This window comes from Stigmatopora argus, chromosome 1, assembly GCF_051989625.1.
Source record: "Stigmatopora argus isolate UIUO_Sarg chromosome 1, RoL_Sarg_1.0, whole genome shotgun sequence".
NCBI classification, from domain to species: Eukaryota; Metazoa; Chordata; class Actinopteri; order Syngnathiformes; family Syngnathidae; genus Stigmatopora; species Stigmatopora argus.
The window spans coordinates 23024339-23049819 of NC_135387.1; the positions used below are offsets into that span (position 1 = coordinate 23024339).

Below are 25481 nucleotides of genomic sequence, written 5' to 3' on the forward strand. Positions count from 1 at the left end.
TAAAGCGTATCTATTGGTGAACCCAACACATCCATTCTTACAGTAAGCTATTTGTTATGAACCGGCAAATAGAAGATAACGACAATGTTGCAAGTCTTCAAGTACACATCTGGCTACAGGACAGAGCTCTACTAAGGGGAAGCTTGAGACTCATGGAGTCATGACTAGGAACAGGCAAAAATACACATTTCAATATGAGACCCACTTCATCATCAAAACCCCAAAAATTGCAAAGAGAACTGACCTCAGCACTACACGAAATCTCTCGGAATAAATCTAATAGAGCTAAAAAAAAGAAAACAAAGGCATAACCGACTTGAGCACACCCACAAGCCCAATTTTACAACATATATTTCCTTTAATATATTTTGGTGGACGAGCACCCAGTCATGAATACTGTAATACGTTCATTATTACGTATTGTTCAATAAGTTCCTCTTATACACAGACGTCATCAAGTGAACACTTGACAAATCAAAATCAGGAAGAAAAAAAAGATGCTGTATTTTAGTCATTGGTTGGTAATAGGATGTCTTTATAAAGAAAGTGTCACAACAGCTATACAAATGAAAATGCTTGATCTAAAGTGAAAAAAAAATCTTTACAACTGTCACACAAGTCCACCTTGAAAATCTGAAGATGAATAGTAGTGAAATGTTCATGAAACCAGAGAGATGACACATCTTCTCCTCACTTGATGTGGACCAAGTTCTCTTCTCCATCTACTTTTAATCGTTTGCGTCGGGGTGGAATGAAGTCGTCCTCAGAATCCTCCGTTTCGTTGCCGTCCTTATGCTCCTCAAAGTCCGCGGCTTCGAGTTCAAGGGGTTCTGGGAAGCTCTGTCCCGGGAAGACCTCCTTCAGCTTATCCTCAAAGAACAAACTCACAGTCTTGCCGGAGACCGCCATCTCTGATCCGTCCTGTCAGGGTAGGGGTAGAAGAAAGATGGGGACAGAGTGGATTGAAGAGGAGACAAATTAGATGTGGTTAAAAAAAGTGTGTTGTTTTAAAAACAACCAATTAAAAAAAATAGACGCCGAGGTTTAAAAGAAAATTTTAAAATGATGACCTTGCCATACACAGCCATGATATCCTCCTGTCTTTCCACGTAACATCACCCCAGATTCCCAAACCAATGTGGCTCCAGGAAACATTGCTTCAATTATGAAACCGTGTTACCATGCACTCTTCGCGATACCTCTTCACTTTTCTTGGAATTTATCCACGGCATTTACCACCATAGATGGCGCTATCCTACCCTTAAAATGGCACTCACGCTGAGCTCAGTCTGTTTGACCATTCAAATAACTGTATAATAATATCAATTGAGACCATTTCACCAACCCTTGATCACAGTCTTGCACAAGAAAGATAAATTGAACAGCTAACCAATCAAAAATAAATGGACTTCTAGCTATAATCGGCATGACAGAGTGGTCAAGTTGTGATTTACAGCTGTTTTCCGGCATTTACAACAGCAGTCACAGTCAAGAGGCGACTTAAATGAATGAAATCAAACAAAACAATCCCAGTGGCAAAATGAAGAAAACATTTTTTTAAAGCCTCGGCAGGAGGGGGAGGGACATCTATGCTTTATTTCAAACATCTTACCTGCTGATTAATCGCTTTATCCTCAGCATAAACCTGGATTATTCGAGACATCTAAAAGGGGGTAATAACATTACAACACACACATCAAGTAGCAGGGGGAGAAAAGAGTTCACATTATAAGCACGTGAGGTTAGAACACTTTGGAACTCTGTGTATGCTGGAATGTGTCCGGGTACCCCCGTGTCATCCAGGTAGGAAAAGAAATATTCCCTTGTGAGTGTTGTTACGTACAACCTCACCAATTTAACTTTAAGATTTGATTTCTTTAAAACATGGGGTTGAGGGTTCGATCCCAGGTGGGTCCTCCCTGTATGGAGTTTGCATGTTTCTCCCAGGCTAGTGTGGGTTTTCTCCGGGTACTCCGGTTTCCTCCCACATTCCAAAAATATGCATGGTAACATGGTAGGACATTCTAGATTGCCTGCGGGTAAGTGTGAGTGTGAATGGTTGTCCGTTTCCTTGTTTCCTGACTGGCAAACAATTCAAGGTGTCCTCCACCTGCTGGCTGTAGTTGGCTGGGATAGGCTCCAGCACCCCCGAGACCCTTGTGAGGATAAGCGATGCAGAAAATGAATGAAAAAAATAAATATTGCTACTAATATGAGGCCGATATCACATGACTAGAGGTTTAATTAACTCTGCAAGTGTTTTTTTTAAAACTTTTGCACTGGCTTTTTGTGGTGCCGTCACAGGGGAATGGGAGATCTGATGACTCAAATTGAACTGAAAGTACAACTTAGAGAAACCAGTAGAAAAATGTCTCTTCAGTATAACATGACAAATCAGTATAAATCATTGCACTTATTTATATATATATATATATATATATATATATATATATATATATATATATATATATATATATATATATATATATATATATATATATATATATATACATATATATATATATATATATATATATATATATATATACATATATATATATATAATATATATATAAATATATATATATATATATATATATATATATATATATATATATATATATATATATATATATATATATATATAGTTTCAGTTCACACCACAATAAGTTGACTTGCCTCCCAAACAATCTCTTATTTCCCCAAAAATAAAAAGGAAATGGTAACATGTTAAGAGCAATTTAATAAAGGTTATAAAATGGAAACTGTGAACTCTGCCTCTTGCCCAAAGTCTGCTGGAGTAGATTTCTGCACACCCACAATGGGACGAGTATAATTTGTATATATATATATCCGTGGATGGAAATGGAGACTGTCAAATTAAATTGTATCCAATCAGAATAACATACAAACATGGGCCATATAACTTTTGTTTTGAGGCTGAAATGTACAATTTGGAAAATGGAAAACACCACTTTGACAGTCAGTTAGTGTTAAAAATAACTTTACCATCAACCTCTCGTCCTCATATTCAAATGTTATTTGAATATTACATGCTTTCCATTTGAATTATCTTAACTGATGTCTGCTTTGTGTGACATTTTATCTCCCTCTGCTACTGTCATTTTTGCTACTATCCTCCCAAACAAGACATGCACAGTCACCAGGTCTTATTTCCAACAGCAGGCAAAAGAAAATCATGCTGCTCACCTCATTATACTTTGCACAGTTTTGGAAAATCCTGCGCATGCTGCACACAAATTCCTGTATGGAATTATAAGACGTGGAGCTCTGTCGCTGCAACTTTCTCTTCACTTTTTTCAGGTCCATAGGGTGCTTGATAATTCTGTAGTAGTTTGGCACCTGAAAGGAAAAAAAGTTGAATTTAATTCTGTATGTACAGTAAGAATGAGCTACAAAGTGCCCGTCAGGCAGAATGTGACAGGAAGTGGAAGACAAGGGATGGAGTTTGAATTCTACTCTATAGGTGGGTGTGCTTGTGTGGTGCATGGCAACTCACAGAACTCGGGACAGGCTCCCTGAAGCCCACACTGAGCTCGTGACAGAAGACGTATAGTAGGAGCCGCTCACATTTCTGCAGAAAGGTAACAATATCACTAACTTTGTCATCGAGGAAGGTGGTCAAACTTAGCGCGGATGGGCTAGCGGTACATACCCTCTGATCCTCAGGTTGAAGGGCATTTTCTCCACTAGCTTTCTTGCTCTCGTCACAGTACATAATCTCGGGAGTAGATATACTCCGGCAAAAGGTGCACAGAAAATCTCCCCTAAGAATGCAATCCAAAAAACAAAGTTCAAACATACCCACACACAAAAAAAACCTTGGAAGTAAAAGAAGCAGATATCATCCACATCAGTCTTGAGTGGAATATACTTACTTGGGGAAGATTTCGATAGTAGGCACATGGCATTTCCTGTGGAACACTCTAGGACAGCGGTCACAACATAATAACAAGTCGCCGCCATTGATGCAAACTGCACACCAGTCCTCATTAGGGTCGTCCTCGTTCCCTTTGGGATTGCCCGTTGTGCTCGCCGCCTGCCCTTTGACCATACATCCATTGGTTAGCTGCGTACCGGAGCCGTTCAACCCAGAACAAGGACTCTCAGACTCAAGCTCCACTTTAATTTTCTCAATTGCACGGCTCTCAGGGCTGCTCAACTGTAGGCATAATAAAGACAAGATTTATTTCAGTGTTATGCATACATCATGAAGCAAATGACCAACACACCTTCAAAAAATTTGAAATTGAACAACATTGAACTTTAGAGTTGAACTCTCAAATTGCACAGCCAGAAAATGAATTCATTTTGGTTGTTAGTCCACCAACATGCTAGAACTGAAATCTGACAGTGAGGAAAATGTACCACAATATCTATTTTGTTTGGCCAAAAAGTTAAAAAAAAATGTTCAAATTGTTATTTTCAATACAATACTATACAATACCCGTATTTCTACTTACGAAAGCAATTGGTTCCAAGACTTTTTTCGTAACTTGAAAATTTCGTAAGTAGAGGTGTACTTTATGTAAATTCACTAATTCGTTCCACGGTGCTCACACAACTACCAATTAAACCCTTTAAAATTAGTCAGTGTCCCAATTTTGTATGACAGATGGGAGGAAACAGACAAAAATGAGAGAAAATTATAAGGAAATGATTTATTCATGATTTATGAAAATGTACCCTGTGCCGCTGAAATATCCCCCCGCGGGCGTTATAGATGTAATACCTGTTTGTCCGCCAGATGGCGGCAAGAGCCCATTCTATCAGGGCCAAAAGATGTCCACTTTCTAGTACATTTTAGACTTTTGCGTGTGCTGTGTGTGTGCGCGTAAAAATATGTGCCACATTGCATTTGTAGTGATTAATCGCTTAATAAGGGGTATTCAAAATAAAATAATGTATAAGGAAATGCATTTTCTTTTTGGCGAGTTCGTAACTTGGATCTTTTTCGTATCTCGAGTCACTCATTTGCATATACAAATTTCATACAGAACGCAGCCTAGCATCTCTCCAACTACAGCACGACTTGCCATTATTCCTACCATGCAAGAACTTCTCCCAGAGTCTTGCCCTCGCTCTATCTTCGTGGAAGAACCCGCGCACTCGTAAGCGTCATCTGAACCTGGCTCCTGTTTGACCCGGACAGGTTCCACAGTACCTCCACCTGCTGTTTTGCCTCCAGAGCTACAACTTGAGAAGAGAATAAGCCAACTTGAGTTACAACATACCAAATGAGCAGATAATCAAAACGTAATATGAGGAGCAAACGTGGCCATACATTTTGGAGAGGGATCATGGAAGAAATTTCGAGGTAGCATACCTCAAAAACGACTTTTCCACCAAAAATGAATGCAATTGTTACATTTAAGTCCTACTTGAGTAAATGCGTAAAATAGAAAAGACTAACATGGTCTGTGTGTAAGTCCAGGTCTGTAAATTGAAAAAAGCACGACAGCACCTCACCTGCCTCTACTACCCGTGCTGGATGTGCTGGAGGGACGTGCTGGCGTGTGTGCATTGGAAAGACCTGCAAAGGAAATAATATAATGATATATGTTTACATCATACTATACAGTGGTACCTCTACATACGTGCAGCTCTACCTACGAGATGCTCGAGATACGAGGAAAATTTAGCAAATAATTATCTCTAGATACAAGAAACATTTCGACATGCGAGAAAGCCAGGTGGCCATGACATGAGAGGCTGTTTATCATTGTAGCGCACTGTCACTGTTCTTGCCATATCTCTTTCATGTATAACAGATATCTACGAGCACTGGGCGGAGCTTGCATTTTCCCGTGTCAGAGCTTGCTCGTTGTCATGGATGATATCGTGTCACTTGGAAATTCCTTGGGGCTGGAGGTTAACGAGGCAGATGTGAATGATCTAATCGCCGAGCACCACGTAGAACTGATGACAGGATTTAATCGAGCTCCAGGAGAGTGAACATTTGGAGATGTTGTGGGAACTCAGTAGCGAGGAGTAGGTGGAAGAGGGGGGCCGCCTGGCTACAAAGGATATCAAAGACATGCTAGCAAAGTGGCAAGAGTTTTCTGATTTTGTAGAAAAGAGGCACCCTGACAAGCTGGCAAGTGGTCGCGCGTTTTCGTATTGTGAGGACATTTGTGCGCGTCATTTTCGAAATATTTTGAAGGGAAGGCAAAAACAAACAACTCTTGATGCGTTCGTTTTAAAAACTCCCGCTGAACGTCCGGGTGGAGTCAACCCGGACAACAAAGTTAAAAAAATAAAAACAAAATTAGAATTCAGTTTTGTGTAAAATTACATTAAACGTATGTTTGAGTGTGTCTGTAAATATTAATCCAAGTTAATTTAAATTTGTTTGTTCTGTTAAGAGGGCGTTGCCGTGGAATAGTCCGCCCCCCCCTCACCTGCCTCTATATATCCCATTCGCTGTACCCTCCGCGAAATCCGTCTAATTTTAATTCTATTAAACACATTTTATTACTATTAAACCACTAGTTATGTGTTACTTTGTTAATAGGTGGCAAATTAGAAGAAATAAAACATTTTTTCCAATCCAATATCCCGTTTTGGGTGTTTTTTCAGAGTTTTGGAATGAATTAATTTATTTTTAGTTCATTTCAATGGGAAACGTTCGTTTGAGTTACGAGAAGATCGACATACGAGCTCAGTCCCCGAACGAATTAAGCTCGTATGTAGAGGTACCACTGTATACACACACTGACACACTGACACACACTGACACACACTGACACACACTGACACACACTGACACACACTGACACACACTGACACACACTGACACACACTGACACACACACACACACACGAGTCTGCGATCAGGGGAATAATAACTTCATGTGGGATGATGACTGGTTGCAAATATGAGAGCGAGATTAACATATGGGAAGGATTCGGGTACCTGAAGATCCAGGTGAGTGTATGGAAAGTCCAGGGGAAGGATTCATGTCCCTTGAACCTGTATGCTGTTGCGTGCTAGCTGCGATGTAGCGTGTCAAGAGGCTGCCAAGGTTGCTAGAACCTGCATCTTCTAGCTAAGGAAACAAATTAATAATCATGTTACAATATTGTAGGTGCTTGAGATGAAGCCAGAACAAAAAAACTAAAGCAGATTTTAGCAGCTTGAAAAATGTTTGCCGTGAGGGATCAGCTTATCAGTTTCAAAAAAAAAGAAAAAAAAAAGTTGTCAGAAAACTTTTAATCAATTACAGAATGAACAATGGTGCGTTTCTTGCAAAATAGATCATAGCAACCTTATTTACCATGTATTATAAAATTGATATTTATAGGTGTCTAATGTTCTGCACGAGGTATTGTTGCGAAGTATAAAATAAATAGATTATCTGGGAAGTGAAATGCAAAAACATGAATTGTTACCATGGCAATTGTAAGATAAGATGACAAATTCGCTTTGCAATTGCTTGTTCATATTGTATCAGTTTTTATACGTATGGAAACATTGTTGTCATAGAGACTTGACACTGATTAATCAGACTTTGGCCAAAGTTTGGTCGTTGTCATAGAAACTTTACCCCGTTTTCCTATATAAAGACTCACCCACTGTTCATTCGGAGAGAGTTGCAAGGACAACAGGCTGAGCCATTCACAACTGTTAGAGCTCTCTCCCCATCCTGCAGTCTGGTAATAAACTTATTTCCTTTAAATTGGTCTCACTCTTTCTGTGCCTGTTCCTGAAGCTGCTTTACAGACCCAACAGCAATTTAAGTAATATTTATGTGATTTTGAATGAATAGTGCCAAGTGATATTTTTTGTTTCAGTGTTTATAAGAGGCCGTTCTCGGTACCCTGTCAACGATGGGGCCCGAGAATCTTTTCCCTTCCCCCCTCCTTATCACCGCCCAAAATCTCCATAACAATATAACCCCACCCACCCGCATCACTTAAATGAAGTGGCTGGCCAAAAGCAGGCCTGGGGGTTCTTAAATGCCACAACCTGAAATAAGTGGTTTAAAAAAAAGATGTAAAACTGGCTTATCTTGACCCTAAAATTTTAAATCGACGAAAAACAGACATTTGAACTAGGGTGTGATTACTTGTCATACAGTATGTGACGTAACAACAGTACTTATAGAATCTCAAGGTATCTGTAAAAAGAATTAATAGCCACAGTGTGGAACTTTTTAAAAAACAATTCTTGCGAAGATATAGAAGGATTTTTTTTAATGTGCATAACCAACATTTTAATTTAGGATATTATGAATAATACGCCACATTAAGCATGAAATTAACCTTGCTAGGAAAATGATGTTCACACCTGAATGGGTGGGATCTCTGGTAGACAGGGCAAGTTCTCTGGGTTGGTGACAGAGGGGATGAGCTCAATGGGACTGATGACAGGGTTGCCAGGGCCACAGTGAGCATGTGCTCCTGCCATGCTGGCACTGGTAGGGCTTGTGGGGTTTGCATTGTGGCCTGACGCCACTGGGAAGGGGCCTGCGTGGCCTGGGTTGGAATGCTACACGAAAAGGAGTCAGATAGACAAAATGGGGGACAGAGGAGAGGAGAAATACAAGGGAAACAAGAGTATTATTCCAAAGTAAATTGGCATCAAAGCTTTGCTGTGTGAAGATGATTGCCAATCATGCAGTTGGACGACAAACGTGCTTCACAAAATGCACAAATGACAAAGTAAGAAAAAGGTACCAAACCCCAGAATGTAGTAAGAAACGAAATCTTTGGTGGCTCATCTCAGATTCTAACGACATCTGGACACAGAAAGAAACATGGCGGCGTATAGTCTCTTATCGAGTGGAGGTTTCGCTTGTCTAGACTTATTTGTAGATAAAGGAGCGCACGCACATGGGAAGGAATATTGGCTGAATATTGATTGAAGGCTAGAGGGAACCTAACATTAATCACGGCAACGCACTCGTAACAGAACAAACAAATTTAAATTAATATATACAGACACAAACATATGTTTAATGTAACTTTACACAAAACTCAATTCTAATTCTGAAATTGTTTTAATTTGTTTTACCTTTGTTCTCCGGGTTGACTCCACCCGGACGTTCAGTGGGAGTTTTTAAAAGGAACGCATCAAGAGTTGTTTGTTTTTGCCTTCCCTTCAAAATATTTTGAAAATGACACGCACAAATGTCCTCACAATACGATAACGCGCGACCACTTGCCAGCTTCTCAGGGTGCCTCTTTTCTACAAAATCAGAAAACTCTTGCCACTTCGCTAGCATGTCTTTGATATCCTTTGTAGCCAGGCGGCCCCCCTCTTCCACCTACTCCTCGCTACTGAGTTCCCACAACATCTCCAAATGTTCACTCTCCTGGAGCTCGATTAAATCCTGTGTCATCAGTTCTTTGTGGTGCTCAGCGATTAGATCATTCACATCTGCCTCGTTAACCTCCATCTCCAAGGAATTTCCAAGTGACACAATATCATCCATGACAACGAGCAAGCTCTGAGACGTACCCCACTCTCATATTTTTCAATTATTTCGCACTTAATGTGGATTATCAACGTTCGCCTTTTCTTTGCACAACTCTTCATTCCACCTGTTTGCTTTGGATCCATTGTTGTTCACTTTGTATTATGCATTGACTAACGGGGGGAAAAACACGGGAAAATGCAAGCTCCGCCGAGTGCTCGTAGATATCTCTATTCGGAAAATGATGCACACAAATGTCCTCACAATAGGATAACTCACGACCACTTGCCAACGAGAAGTAGTCTTGAATGAGCGATCGCTCCGCTAACGGGAGCTAACAGGCTAGGGGGGGAACACTGAAAAAAAATGCAACGCTCCGCTCAGTGCTCGTAGATATCTGTTATACACGAAAGAGATGCGGCAAAAAAGTGCGCTACAACAATGATAAACAGACTCTCATGTCTTGGCCACCTGGCTTTCTCGCATCTCGAAATTTTTCTCGTATCTAGAGATAATTATTTGCTCGGAAATTTCCTCGTATCTCGAGCTGCTCGTATGTAGAGGTACCACTGTACATATATACATACTATATACATATATACATACTATATACATATATATACATATTATATACATATATACATATATATACATATATATACACATATTATATACATATATATATATATATATATATATATATATATATATATATATATATAAAAAAATATATCCAATCCAATATACATATATATATATATATATACATACATCGATTTTGGTCATCTCAATTTGGAGTAAAAGTATTCAAGAATAGTCCTTTTTTGCAGAAAAGGGGGCCGATCAATCTTTTGAGAAGTAATAAGTCTATACTGTGTTCTCAATTTTTCTTCATCAAATCGTTCAACTCTTTAGCTGACCGTTTAGAAGCCTGGTAACTGGGAGGGGAAAACAATAGATATATTTCTTAAAAATGTGACTTTGTTAAAGGATTGGGAAGCTATTTCAAATAGCCACAGTGTACACTTAGGATTCTCTGCAACTGACCTGTCGCTGTAGGTGAGGCTGCATCATGCTAGTATACTGTTGCCCATTGAGTCTCGGCTGAGCTGTGGGTATCCTGCCCTGCGACGGGCCCGGTAGACGCATGTGATGGGACGACGAGTACATAGGGGGAATGTGCCCGCCGGTCATGACTATAGGGCCTCTTGGGTTCTGCAGCAAATTGATGAGCCTGGGAGGCTGGTCAAGAAGCAATACACCAATCGTAAGTTAGAACCGTGAGCCAGTGAATACATACAAAACACAACAAAGTTCTTCTTGATGAAGACAAAAAAATGCCTGATGTGACTCACTCTTCAGCAATACTAAACAATAGAAGCATTACAAATAAGTCCACTGAATTACCTGCTGCTGAACCATGGATGGTACAGTCTGTCTGGAATGTTGCTGGGACATCTGGGAAGTGAGCCGCATCTGTTGCTGCTGTTGATGCTGTTGCTGCACTTGCTGCTGTTGATGCTGTTGATGCTGCTGGAGATGTTGCTGTTTCTGTGCGATGGCTGCCTGCTGCATGTGCTGCAGACGGAGCTGGGCCAGATTGATTTGCCCTGAATTTTTGCTGGGTGGACCCTGACCTGGTGAAATGGAGCCGCCGCCACCACCTCCACCACCCATCATATTGGCTGGATATATAGGTGGCGGTGTCTTCTCAATGATCAGATTACCTAGATACGGAAAAAGAGGTAATCATTGAAACAGGAGCTTTTCTCACTGGCCCGGCCAGAGACGAGTTGGCAAGCTAAAGGAGACTTGAGACATCTTGAGAAAGAACACGTTGGATCACGTGGTCATTTGGAATCCAGTTCAACAACTAAATAGCTACACTAGACATACCTAGATTGACCACATTTTTGGCCCAGAAGGTGGGGTCACAGAAAAAGCGCACTTCTCCATTGGACATGGGCACTGGCTCTAGTCTCGCTTTAAAGAGCTGACGAAGCTGGAATAGGATCTGTAAGTACAACCATGCATTCAATCAAACAGAATTAACACCACTATGCCATGAATAATAGAAAAAACTGTCTTCTTTGACCATGTACCGTTCCGCTAGAGTTATGAAAATACGTCCTTTCACTAAATTCTGAATATCAATTTCTCCAACCAAGTTATGAAGATCACAACCCATGCTAACCCATTCGTCATTTTGATTGGTAAATCATAATAGCAGATATTGACTGAAGCAAATTGCAATATCGACATATGTTCGTGACATGGTCAAACTTTAGTCAATATAATACATCACACATCAGGCTTTTCGTTTCCCCTTGTGACTAGCGTGTTTGTGAAATTATAAGCAGTTACTTTTTTCTCTGCCTTCGAGCCTGCAGCTTCAGTAATGAAGCGAATAATTTGGGTATTTTTACAGGCTAAGGAGCATGCTTGCTTGTTGCAAAGCCCGTGTCATTCATTACATATTGCTTAGCGGCCAGGCGATCACGGTGACGACAGCACGTTAGTATTCAGAAACTCAAACTACTACCGCCAGTTTGAGTGCGTAACACCAAATAATGAAAGAGAAGGTGCACAGAGATCATTTTGTGTAAAAACTTTTCTCTAAATGTTCCCTAGGAGAGTATGCAAAATCTTCACCTTCCTTAGGTTTTTCTGCCTCAGCAGAAAATCCGACATCTATTCATTTATAGAAAGTTCCAAACCTTTCCCCCTAAACAACGTAAATTCATTAGTTTAACACTTTTACCATTATCAAACCTTGAGTAACTGTACATCAGTGTTTTAAGTCAAATATAACCATCCTAATTGTCATAGGTCTCACAAAGTACGGACAAATAGGCTTAAGGACAGTTTTTTACCCACATCCTTCAGAACTCTAAATTTGCGGTAACACAACACACATTCCCTTCTGAGGTAATATGAAAAGATGTTTGGGTGGTGATCTGCCTCCTACTAGCTGACTGAAGGTAAGTGAAAGACAGTGAGAGGTAAGTGACCTGTATCCATAACAGCAGAATGCCAAATTACAAGTCCGTAACTATCACTTATTTAGGTCTTTTGCCGAGTAAACACAGCTTATGGAGAAGCACCACCAATTTCGTCATATGCAGTTTCTGGGTGTGATGACAAGTAGGCTTTTTTGTTGTTGATAATGACGACAGGGCCCATGGCCGATTATTATTATTATTATAAAGCTAACCTCTATGTGATGAAAGTTGACATCAAAATACATGACTTGAAACATGCAGTGGAATTGAAAGCTGTATACTAAATGTTTATATAATCTCTATGTAATTCATATTACATTTTTCTTTGGATAATCTTTTTTTTTTCACTTAACAAAAATGCTTGCAGGTTGGTTAAAAGGCTCTCAAATGGCTGTGTGAAAGTAGTTTTATGGATGTTTTTCTACAAATACAGTTTTGTACAAATGTACACATGAAGGCCAGTCACAAAAATGTTTTGAGGACGATATTTCCCAAATCATGATGAATTGCAGTATTGATTTTTTCTCCCCTTGCAAGCATAATATTACAACATAAATTAATCATCAGAGAAGCACTTGAAAGTCATAAAAATGGGATCTCGCAATTCAATAGTCGATAAGGCATAAATATTTAATAGTATCTGTATTGGCAATACTGGCCCTCTAATGACTTTGGTCCAAATTGATGCCAAAATATGCTATCGTACGCCATTACTCTTTACACCCTCTGCATTTCTATGTGATAGTCCTGCCTTTTCCAGCTACTTCACATACAGTGGGAGAGGAAACAAGGCAGCAGAATGTTAATGACGTAATTTATTGTGCTCTGAAATTGGTGGTTAATTATAAATTTGGCAAAACTCAATCAAGAACTGTAGTTTTGTTTGTAGATTTGGACAATGGCAAAAAAAAGGCATTACACTCAATTCAAAAGTAAATATCGTGGAATGCATAGACCATGGACACCTGAAACTTAGAGGCTGATGCAGTTGATCTATGGACAAAGGTTGGTTTTCTTTTTTTAAAAAATGTGTGTGGATTTTATAGTCTTATGTGGACAATAATCATGAAAATACGTTTTTTTAATGTGCAGCTTAGCATCATTAAATGTGGCACAAACTTGATAAAAATTACTCTGCATCTAGTATGATAAACTACTGCATTGCCTAGCATTTTAACAAAGGTCAACAACATACCGGCCTCTTGCTATAAAGCAGTGCAGTGCTGCTGCCAGTTGAAATGGCCCATTGGCAGAAGTTCAGTACATGTTGGATCTGCCGGGCAAGCTGGGTGGTATCCTTATGCTGGGCCATCAGCCTCGCAGTGCGTTCTTTGGTCACAGTCTAGACAAAATTGTGATCATTTTAAAAATCAAATGACAGTTAAACACTGGAAAATGTTCATAGATAGGAAGATTCCAGCCGCAGAGGAGTTCCCCATTATGATGAATAATAAACCAATCAAAGCACAGAGAAAAATGTTTTGAGAAAGGAAAATGTCCACGCAAATTCAACCCACAAATACATCCAAGCCATGAAATTTCAAAAACATATTTTTAAAAATCATTTGAGGTGGAAAAAAACATTAAGGAATTAGTTATTTTACCTCCAGTTGTTGTAGTAAAGACTTGCCCTTTTTGTTAATCTCATTTATGAGGGTAAAAACTGCAATCTTGATTTCATGTTCAACCTTCTTATGAGTTTCTTCTAGCTCTTTTAACCTGGATTTAAAAACAAACAGTACACCTTTAGTAAATCAGTAATGATTGTGGATTTAGTCAGGCCACTATAACTAGAATTGCAAATGTATATGAATGTGTGTTTCAGAAGTTAGCAACATGTAAAAATGAAAAACAGAGCTGTAAGTTATTTGCCCTATCTTAATTCCAATTACATGAGCCTGGTTTTGCCAATTTAAATGATTAAGATTATTAAACTAATTGAATAATTGGATGTTACCCAAGTAAATGTAAAATTGATACCTGGTACCATATTAACCATAGAATGGTAACCCTCTATTTCAGGGGTTACCTTTCACGCTTCTGAAATAGAGGGTTACCATGGTTACCGGGGGGGAAATGGGTCCTCAGCAAGACAGTGCAATGAAGGGTATCCATTTTTCCCCCGGTAACCATGGTAACCCTCGATTTCAGAAGTGGGAAAGGTAACCCCTGAAATAGAGGGTTACCATTCTAGGGTTAAAAAGGTCCTCCAGGGAAAACAGTTATTCAAAAAAACAATTGCAGTGGAACAGTGGCAACTATTTGCATTGGCACCAATTGTTTTTCAAGTGGCGAGTTGACACTTCTGTCAGTCATTTAGATAAGTCTTTTCCATACATTTGTTTAAGAAATGATTAAGACATTGATGTTTTTTTAAGTCTTCATGGCAATCACAAAGTGGTTAAGTTGAAGGTCCTCTGTGTGTATATTTCTGGTTACAGCAGTACATTTACTCACCTATTTTGTACTTGAGAAACCGAATAATGGACATAGCTTTTCTTCTCATGTAATTTTGTCATTGTGGCCTCAACGATAGCTTTATGGTTCTGATGAGCTTCTTCTAAGAACTGGTACCTGGAGAAAAAAACGAGTCTTGAAGAACTTTCATACAATGATGATGAGAACCACTGACTGAGTGAGCAAACAACAACTCATGCAACTTTGCAGTTAGATTAATCGTGTTTAGTCTTCCATTTTCAAACGAAACTTTAATGACTACCTATGCTCCTTGTGTTCGAGAAGCTGGCAGTCCCGACATGTTAAAGTGTCACACGTCTCACAGAATAGCTTGAGTGGTTCTTGCTTGTGGGTGGGACAAAATACAGGTCTCTGTCCAGATGTACCGACAGACTCTGAAAAAGAAAAAGAGGACACCGCCGGTGAATGACCTGGTAAAAGAAATATAGAAAATATGCTACCACATGCATCATCAGCTGGAGAACGAATGTGACAATGATGAATCAAGATAAGTGCTGTTTACATTAATTAAGAATAGTCTGTGCACTCCCTGTTTTTATTGAAGGATTAAAAAAAAAATCAAATATCAAGTCAAACTGACATTTGCAAGTATTGATGGAAAACTTGCAAGAATTTATGTTAAGCAGAACTCAAAATTTTAAGAACATTAGTATAAAGCTAAAAAGTGGGATTTGAAGGCACCGCAATGCATAGTTAAACTCTTTTGGATGCATCAGGCGTGACTTTAAATTTCAAGTACGGTAAGCACAACTTCAGATTTCAAGAGAGCAAATACAGTGGTACCTCTACTTATGAACTTAATTGGTTCAAAGACTTTTTTTGTAACTTGAAAATTTCGTAAGTAGGTGTAATTTATATGTAAATTCTCAAATTTGTTGCACAGTCCTCACACAACTACCAACTAAACCCTTTAAAATGTGTCAATGTGTCCCAATTTTGTATGAAAGAAGTGAGGAAACACACGAAAGAGAAAATGATAAGGAAATGATTCATTAAAATAAATAAAGCATATGAAACTACGGTCTGCTACTGCGACAGTGGCTTTCCCGAATACGGGATGAATAAAGTAATCTAATCAATAAATAAATAATGTGCCTTGCGCCACTGAAATATCTCTATCCGCTGCCGTTATAGACCAACATTAGGTGATTAATCTTGGGAGGAAATTAACATAATAAAAATGGGACCGGAAATGATTTTACAACCACGGGAATGTTTTTTGAAGTGTTTTCCACGAGAGTTAGAGGATGTCCGGAGTGACCTGTTGAACCCTTGGTCTGGTGTCAGCACTGTTTTCAGTGTGTTTCTCCACCCCCCAGGGAAAGAGGGGAAATGAATATATAATTTTACAACAGCGGCAAAGTTATTTTTAACAAGGGCTTCCTTGAGTAAAGAGGATGTCAGGATTACTGCCTAACTATTGTTTTTGAGGCGGAAGTATTAAAATTTTAAGGGGCCCCATCGCATCCACTTGCAAACCCCTGGGGTCATTGTTTGGGAACCGGAAACGGATGTTTTCCCATTGGAATAAAGGAATTTTTATGATTTTACCAACTATGGGTGTAACGTTACCATTGGGAATATGTTGTTGTAATTTTCTCATAGGAAGTAACCCTATTGTTGGGTGCAACGTTACCATTGGGAATATGTTGTTGTAATTTTCTCATAGGAAGTAACCCTATTGTTTTCACTGTGGTTGTTTATTATTCCGTCATTCCTGCATATTCAAGCGGTCAATTATTATTTTATTTTTTAAGAGGCCCTTCACTCGCTTTTCTAATATTTTTAAATGTTTCAAGAAAACGATAAGTCAAAATGGGAGAGACCCGGTTGAAGTTTGATGTCAGAGGAGTTTCTTATTTAAATGGAATTACATTTTCAAAATTGTCGTTTTAGTTCTTCCTCCCTGTTCAATAATATCTGTACAAAAATCCACATTTTAGAGCTAATCACGCCTCATCTGACCCTTGACGACCGTTATCCATCTCATCAATCACTGCTTTGTTCCCCAACCGCCTTAGGTAATGTCAAAGGTGAATGATGTTATTTAGATTAATATTTATATTGAGGTTAATGATGTTAAAGTTAATGAGGCGAGTTAGATTAGAGATCAAAATGTTAATGATGTCATTAAAATTAATGATATTAGGAATAATAAATGGCATCAATCAAAATCACATTCCTGAGTGACAAAAAATAGATTTCCTATTCTAAAGCGAGAGTAAATCCGGCTGGAATCTCATTCGTTCGTGAGCTCCAGTTCCATCAAAAGTGCGTCAAGATACACTGCCCAGCCCCCAGAAAACAGGTCACACACGCTACGGTTTCGTTAGACCACGTTTAAAATTCATTACGACACAGATTCGCTGTTGCATTGTTTCAATCAAGATTTATTTCAATCTAGTGTTGCATTCATTTTTCAGACCACTGTGCAAAGCCTTTTCCAACAAATCCCAAACACTGTGGTTGTCAAACCATGTGTAAAAATCATGCATCTTCCTCCCTCAATATATTTAAGTAGCTAGCTGACTTCATACTGGCTTGTATGGCAGGCACGAAGTCTAATGGGTGCATCACATCATCGGCCTCACATCTTACCCTGATGTGTCCATCACTCTGGAACAGGGTAAATCTGGACACATCAGACAACATGACCTTCTTCCATTGCTCCAGAGTCCAATCTCTAAACCCAGAGAATTTGCAATATGCACATTTTGAATTCTAGATAAATGATTCAGTTAAATGACAGCCACTTGGATGTGATTATTTTCGGTTATGTTGTGTAAGATAAGATGACAAAGTCGCTTTGCAATTGCTTGTTCGTATTTTATCAGTTTTTATAAGTATAGAAACATTGCTGTCATAGACTTGAAACTGATTAATCAGACTTTGCCCAAAGTTTGGTCGTTGTCATAGAGACTTGACACTGATTAATCAGACTTTGGCCAAAGTTTGGTCGTTGTCATAGAGACTTGACACTGATTAATCAGACTTTGGCCAAAGTTTGGTCGTTGTCATAGAAACTTTACCCCGTTTTCCTATATAAGGACTCACCCACTGTTCATTCGGAGAGAGTTGCAAGGACAACAGGCTGTGCCATTCACAACTGTTAGAGCTCTCTCCCCATCCTGCAGTCTGATAATAAACTTATTTCCTTTAAATTGGTCTCACTCTTTCTGTGCCTGTTCCTGAAGCAGTTTTACAGACCCAACAGTTGACATTTGTAAACAGACTAACGTACCAGCAGTGTTAGGATCCTCTCTGGTACGGATCTTGTGGTCTTTGGTTATTTTGACCCTCTGGTGGGCTTCCACACAGGTTTTACACAGCCATTCTCCACACTCCATGCAAAAGCCTATGGTGCCAGCATTGTCTTCACAACTTGTGCACACCTTGAAAAAAAAATCAAGTCTGATAAATAGAATGGTAAAGTACCTTAAATCCTGTAAAAATGCAGTAGGGGTGTGACAATGTATCAAAGTTGTGATACTTTTGGGGAAAAACCGATTGACAGTACTGAAAAGGATTTATTGTTTCATTTTTCTCAGCACAAAAAACATATGAAATGAGATGGTTACATTTTCACAAACTATCTTGATGCTATAGACTGGCCTCTTTTCTTAACTTACCTGTGCAGCTTTTTCACCGGCTGTGCCGGTGGCGTCGGAGGTATCCTTAATCAAGTAGTTGTCAATAATATCAATTTGCTTGTAGTCTTGGTGGCACAATGAACATCGCATAATATTTACTGCAAAGAGAAGAGAATAAAATAATCGTGGCATGTCGTTTGGAGTTAGAAATGCTATTATTTTAAGTTCTGAGAATTTTCTGAAGGAAAATTGCTAAATTACACTTCAGTAGTTACGTTTAGATGCAGCCAATAAACCTTACAGAATTGGGCATTTGCCAGTGTGTGGAGGAGTTTAAAAAAACGGATTACTACCCCTAGGAATGTGCTTTTCTACAATTAATATCTGGCCATTTATACATGAACATTTTTTAAAATGGCACAGAGAATACCAGTATATGCAAATTTACAAGACGGCGATCGAAATGTTACAAATAAAATTGTGGTTCAGCAGACTGCGGCAATGACAAAATTTGAGTGTGAGGACATTGCATCCATCGTGTCGCACTTTGGACAGGAATATTCCCAATTCGGTATGGTAGCATAATGTAACTGGATATTCCGATTTTTTCATTATTCTGTAGTTCCCTCACAAACTCTCCATGTAGGTTTATTGAGGCTTCTTTGTCTTGTGAGGTTCCTTCTAGGTATACTCGGGTTGTGCTGCAAGATAATGAAATCTTCCAAATTCGAATATTTTGTTAATTAAATTAAAGTGAAAATGACACCAGCATACAAAGTTATATTAAGATTCTTAAACCAACGTATATTTTACACAGAAACATAGACCTCGTGTAATTTCAGTTTTTAATGTAAAAGCCAATGAAACGTGTCTTGACCTGCCATTTTAGCAATAACTAGCGGGAGTTGGTTTGAGCCTGCTAGAACTGGTTTGAGCTGGCCAGAGCCAGTTTGAGGAGGTGCCATCTGCTCTACTCCGTAAATGATTGAGTGCTCATTGGACGTAGGAGGAATGCATACACAGCCACTTCAAAATGAACAGAACCCAAAAACCTATATCCTACTAAAACCATATCTACCCCTAACTAAAACTTCATCATACAAAGGAAGTACCAATTTGGGATTCACATAGTCATTATGAACAAAATGAAGCCACTGGCCTGACATAATGCGACTGCATTGTTTACAACTCAAATACAATAATACTAATGATAATAAATACTTGCTACAATGCAAATAGTACATAGTTAATACCAAATAGGTATTAGTGTGAGTTGATTTATAAAAGAAAATCCAGATGGGATTGGTGGCGGTGTGATTGTAAGCGTGATTGGCTGGCAACCAATTCAGGGTGTCCCCTAGTTGGCTGAGATAGGCTCCAGCACCCACCGCAAACCTTGTGAGGATAAGTGGTACGGATGATGGATTAATGAATGAGAAAACCCGACTGTTATATACTTATCAAGTGTGTCCTAATATTTTCAATTCAAGGTAACTAAAAAGTATTTTAAATGATTTTGTTAGTTTTGATTTCACATTTTTTTAAACAGTGATTGGGGGAAAAAAAGATCAAGTGGTGGTGGATTTATTTAGTGTGACTGAGAACTGAGATGACAACCTAGTAATTGGTTCTTAAAGGCAGGTGATACAAACTGAAGACTATAGCATATTTTAACCATATAATCTAGTGAAGACTATAACATATTTTAACCATACAATCTAGTGAAGACTATGACATATTTTACTCATATATATATATTATTACAGCTACTTCATCTTTATATATTATTATTGTATGATTAAACAATTGTTTTTAACTCGATTACCACGCAAACGGAAGGTTCCCCTATAAATGCTTGTACAATAAACAAAAGCTCTCTGTCCAAAATCCTTATGAGTGAATTACAGCCAGCAGAGATAAGGAGGCGAGCGGAGAGGAGCCTCAAGGCCGATCCAAGCGGAGATGAGCCTCAAGGCCAGCCGAGCGGAGCAGAGGGACATAAAGAACAGTGCACAGCTGAAAATCCAAAAGAGGCACCCTTCAAGACAGTTGTGTCAGCGAATGAATATTCATCCTTGTTATACTATAATTGGGCAAAACGCGGGTTTGGACGTCTGTCTCTTTAATCCTCCACTGATGCACGGCGACGCTCAGCTGGTTTATGTTCGGGAAAAGGGGCCCGGAGCTCTGTAAGGATCAATATTAGGAATAAATCATCTGTGGAGTAACTCGCAAACCCTGGTCTCTTCCTTCGATGCTGAACAGGCACAGTTGTTAGACAGGATCAGACTGAGTTAAGGAATTAGGGATAGGTGCTAAAACTGTACGTCTAACAAAACGTAATGATAGCACGGTTATCAATTGATACAAACTTGTGGATTGTCGAGTGCACCGGCCATCGAGCTATTACGGGATAGGAATGAATCGGTGGCTCGAGGCTTCACATTATTTTCATTTTGAAAACACAGCGAGCGGTCACATCAACAGGAGTTTCAGATTCAGGAATTGTGTGCAGATGTTCGCAAAACGGTGATGTGTATTATCATACTGCAACATCAAGGGCCAGTATTACCAAAATTTTAATCTAAACTTTCAAATCCCATGTTGGCATTTTCAATCCCCGTATTTCAAGATTTCTGGATTGAATCAGAATGATCTTGATTGTCTAGGATTGATATTTCTAAACCCATTCCGCATGTATGACCACCCCCCCCCATGACCACCGACGGGCGATAAAAATTGCGTCTGATGAATCTTAAAGGCTTTGATAAATCAACATATCAAATGCAAAAGAATAAAATCGCCATTAAAATATCTGCTGTGCTGCTGCATGCAGTCAACGATTGGTGACAATGCAGTCACTATCTCTACAACAGAAACCATTAAAAACATTCGCCCATTGAACAAGAAAGGGAACCTGAGCAGAAGGCTGAGGTGCAGGCAATGTTCCCTCTAAGCTGCGCGCGTGCGCAATTGCGCACTACTCTCATCTTCTTTGCGCAGCAGCAATCATATGGCGCGCAGTAAAAAAAATCCCATTTTTTTTTACCCCTTTCCCCATGATGGCGCCGTTTACGCGGCAGCCAGTGGCAGTAGCTGTCCACTCTTATGTTTTTCGTGTTTTACAGCCCTTCTATCAGGCGGTGAAATCGGGTGAGAACTGTCTAAATCTAATGTGTGTGTGGTTGTGTGCGTGCATGCATGCGTGTCTGTGTGTCTAGCATGTGTGATCGTTTGTCTTCAACCTACACAATGGACTATAAATGGAAATTAGCCCTCGGCTACAATCTTACATATATATGTTCATTAACATGAATATAAATATGTTCATTAATATGTGCTATCCCTTATTAAATAAATCAAAGCAAAATCATGGAAAAATATTGCATATAAATGGAAACTTGACTATCTCAAGTGACACATTCAGCAGAAAAGTCATTTGAACGAGAATGAGAAGTGAGAAGGACAGATGTGTAAAATAAGGTCAAATTGAAGTCGGATTTGTGCATATTCTAATGGCATTTACGAAGATGTTTTATTCATAGATATTTTTTCATTCATTTTCTGAACCGCTTTATCCACTTTATCACTCGCGGGTGGTGCTGGAGCCTATCCCTGCTGACTTTGGGCCAGGGGTGGGGGACACCCTGTATCGGTGGCCAGCCGATCGCAGGGCACAAGGAGACGGACAGCCATGCACACTCAGACCCATACCTAGGGGCAATTTTAGTGTCCAATCAGCCTACAATGCATCTTTTTGGGATGCGGGAGGAAAACGGAGTACTCAGAGAAAACTCACGCAGGCCCAGGGAGAATATGCAAATTCAACACAGGTGGACCGACCTGGATTTGAACCCAGGACCCCAGAGCTGTGAGGCCGACGTGCGAATCACTCATCCGCCGGGCCACCCATTCATAGATATTAATCATTACATTTTATTATTACTAAATCATTTATGTGTAGTAGACATGCATCTGCTTATGGCAGGTGTGATACTGGTGTGTGGCCATAGCGAGCAATGATGATGTTGCTCACACCGGTACTCAGTGTGCTCAGGGAGGTTGTCTTTCTGCCCAGACAAACAAAAAATTAGAGGGAACATTGGGTGCAGGGGGAGGTTCCCCTAGTACTGAGTTATGGGGGTGTTTTTTCCCTCAACAAGACCACACTGGAAAAACTGGCTGTTGCTTATCAAAAAATCAAGGAGGAAACCGAGAGAGGACAGCTGCAAATGCCAAAGTTAACAAATAACATTTTCAATTCTTCAGCAAGAGTATACAAATGTAGGTTCATTTTCCTTCAAATATCTCTCGATTATTTATATTTTTGAAAATGTAAAGTGCCATTCATTTATTCATGAGCATATGCTATCGCACTAATCCTACTCTTGAGACAGGAATAATTTAATGCTGTTTTTCAAGATCAAATTGACCCAGATATGGGATTGGGGAGTACCTAAAATAGACTCAAATTTGGTTTATGCAGGATTGGCTTTCCAAATATGGAATTGAATCTTCAAGATTAAATGTGGTTTCAAAACACCTAGTTTTAAAATCTAGGTTGAATTCAATCTACCGGGAATAATCCAGATAGATTAAGTTTTAAATATTGGGCCCAGGTAATGGCCATGGATGAATAGCACAACAAAGAACCTCTGGATCTTTTCACATATCGTTTTGCATTCTTAAATCCATCAATAAAATGCTCCCGTGTTCATTTCCCATAATTTACGCTTGATCATATCGTAACCACGCCTCGACAATTTGCCACTTGATCTACAACGCTGACATCGGCAAACAGCTCACCCACACAACACCGTCTACTACCCGTCCTATTAGGGGAAAACCGGCTCCATCCAAGAAGAGAACACCACTCCAACAGGAAATACGAGCCTTAACCCACTGAAGTCAGTTACGACAACAAACTAGAGTCACGTTGAGACTCCAATGAAGAGAACGAGCATACAGACGAGATTCTCTGACATGGTTCCCAACATATCGTGCTGAAATACTTTGGTTGGTGACTGTTGGAGCAGCTGTTTGTGTGGCATCGAATGAACAAGACTGATAAGAAGGATCTGACTGGTGTAGTGCACGTGGTCTTCAGTTATGAGGCTGGTTGATGTACTGTCAAAGTGTCTGAAATTCTTACAGCAAAATTAACATTCAAAAAAATTATTCTATGAACAATAATTAAAGGAGAAATAAGATAACGTGTATGTATAGACAAACCATGTATTTGCATACATGTTGTGGCAACGTGCTTTCGTGTTGTGGCAATTTGCATCCGTATTATTTTGTTTTGCAGCGTTTTGAGTGGCGTCCGTAAAATACACTGCAATTGAGTAAAATAAAAATTCCAAAAGAACTCAGATCTTGGTATAATTTTGACAGCTTCCCCCCCATTGTTGCTGTCTAACTTATAACTGTGCCTTTTCTTGCTACTGTCACAATTACATTTCCCGAATACGGGATGAATAAAGTTATCCAATCCAATACAAAAAAAACACTATTCACTTAACCATCTAAGAATGAAGAAGAGTTAACTGGTAGCACAACACTCAGAATTACAAATGAGGATATACATGAGTGCATGCATACATACATATATACGCAAATATATGTACATACGTACATGAGTTGTTTTGAGTTAACTTTAAGTATTTTTGATGTCACGCATGACAACATCCAGCTGGTAAGTAAATACAGTGAATAGCAGTATGGGCGGCCCGGTAGAGCGAGTGGTTAGCACGTTGGCCTCACAGCTCTGGGGTCCTGGGTTCAAATCCAGGTCATGTCCATCTGTGTAGACTGTAGAGTTTGCATGTTCTCCCCGGCCTGTGTGGGTTTCCTCTCACATTCCAAAGACATGCATGGTAGGCTGATTGGACACTAAATTTCCCCTAGGCATGGGTGTGAGTGTGCATGGTTGTCCGTCTCCTTGTGCCCTGCGATCGGCTGGCCACCGATTCAGGTTGTCCCCCGCCTCTGGGCCAGAGTCAGCTGGGATAGGCTCCAGCAACCCTACGCGACCCTAATGAGGCTAAAGTGGTTCAGAAAATGAGATGAGACGCAGTACTCCAAATAACTACAACGCCAACTGCCCCTCGTTTTCGTCGCGCGCCGTGAAATAAATTCAAAACTCACCAATATGTGTACTGGATTGCCCGTGGGAACCGGGCATCTGCACGCTGATCTGCCGTTCTGGTTCCGGGATACAGCTCAGGCAAAACGAGTGCAGGCAAGGTAGAAGTTTTGGTTGGCATTCCCGGCCATGAAATTTTTGTTTACACACTGCGCAGGTATCCAATAAATTAATGGGCGCCGGTGGGGTCGCCGGGGCCGTAGGAGGGGGGGACATCTGCGAAGCCAGTCCGCTGATCGCGACATCGCCGACGACCGGGGCTTCTGCAGGACTCGATTCGGCGTCAGCGTCGGCGGCGGCGGCGGCGGGGCTGACGTCGGTAGGGAAGGCGGCGCTGCTGCTACTGCTGCTGCTGCTGGTGCTCGTGCAGCCGCCGCTAACATTGATGTTATTAGCATCGCCACTTCCTTCGACGGTGGCTGTTCCCGCCTCGGGAGTGGAAACACGCGGCTCGGTCTCTTCCGCTTCCATTGTATCGTCACCGGCACCCGCTGGCGAAATTTCGGCGCACGTTTCCGCCTGCACGTTCTCCTGCGCCGCCGAGTGAGCAGGCTCGCGATTAATTGACGGTTCCGTATCATCGACGCCTTTGTTGTCCGCCATCTTTCTTCCTCTTTAAACCGCTCTGCACGTACGACGTGACTTGTCAACCCATGACGATCTCCGTGCGTCATGGCGTCACATCCGGACCCTCGCGCGCGACGTTTGACAGACGAGTTTGAGCTACGAATAACATTTCATATGACACCCGTCGACCACGCCCAAGACATCGTTTTTGGTGTCATGTCATCTACATCAAATTCGTAGGGGACGCGATACATTTTAA

At 40.1% G+C, this 25481-nt stretch overlaps 1 protein-coding gene across 5 annotated transcripts; it reads right to left on the reverse strand.

Annotated features, from left to right (window-relative positions):
- Window positions 1–316: 316 nt before the first annotated feature.
- trim33 (tripartite motif containing 33) lies at window positions 317–25350 on the reverse strand. 5 transcript variants are annotated; one of them, XM_077609355.1, is made up of 21 exons: window positions 24658–25350; window positions 18550–18668; window positions 18162–18312; window positions 15162–15294; window positions 14900–15016; window positions 14047–14161; window positions 13638–13784; window positions 11337–11454; window positions 10848–11167; window positions 10488–10682; window positions 8706–8762; window positions 8312–8512; window positions 6938–7070; window positions 5491–5554; window positions 5070–5217; window positions 3900–4183; window positions 3677–3788; window positions 3521–3595; window positions 3211–3363; window positions 1613–1663; window positions 317–921 (listed from the first exon to the last, which is right to left on the reverse strand). In XM_077609355.1, the coding sequence occupies exons 1-21, from the start codon at window positions 25256–25258 to the stop codon at window positions 691–693; spliced, it is 3525 nt and encodes a 1174-aa protein (XP_077465481.1). In that variant the 5' UTR covers window positions 25259–25350; the 3' UTR covers window positions 317–690. The 5 variants fall into 5 exon arrangements, with proteins under 5 accessions (XP_077465481.1, XP_077465499.1, XP_077465490.1 ...); XM_077609373.1 differs by lacking the exon at window positions 8706–8762 and having other exon boundaries at window positions 24658–25348; XM_077609364.1 differs by lacking the exon at window positions 1613–1663 and having other exon boundaries at window positions 24658–25348.
- Window positions 25351–25481: the final 131 nt, after the last annotated feature.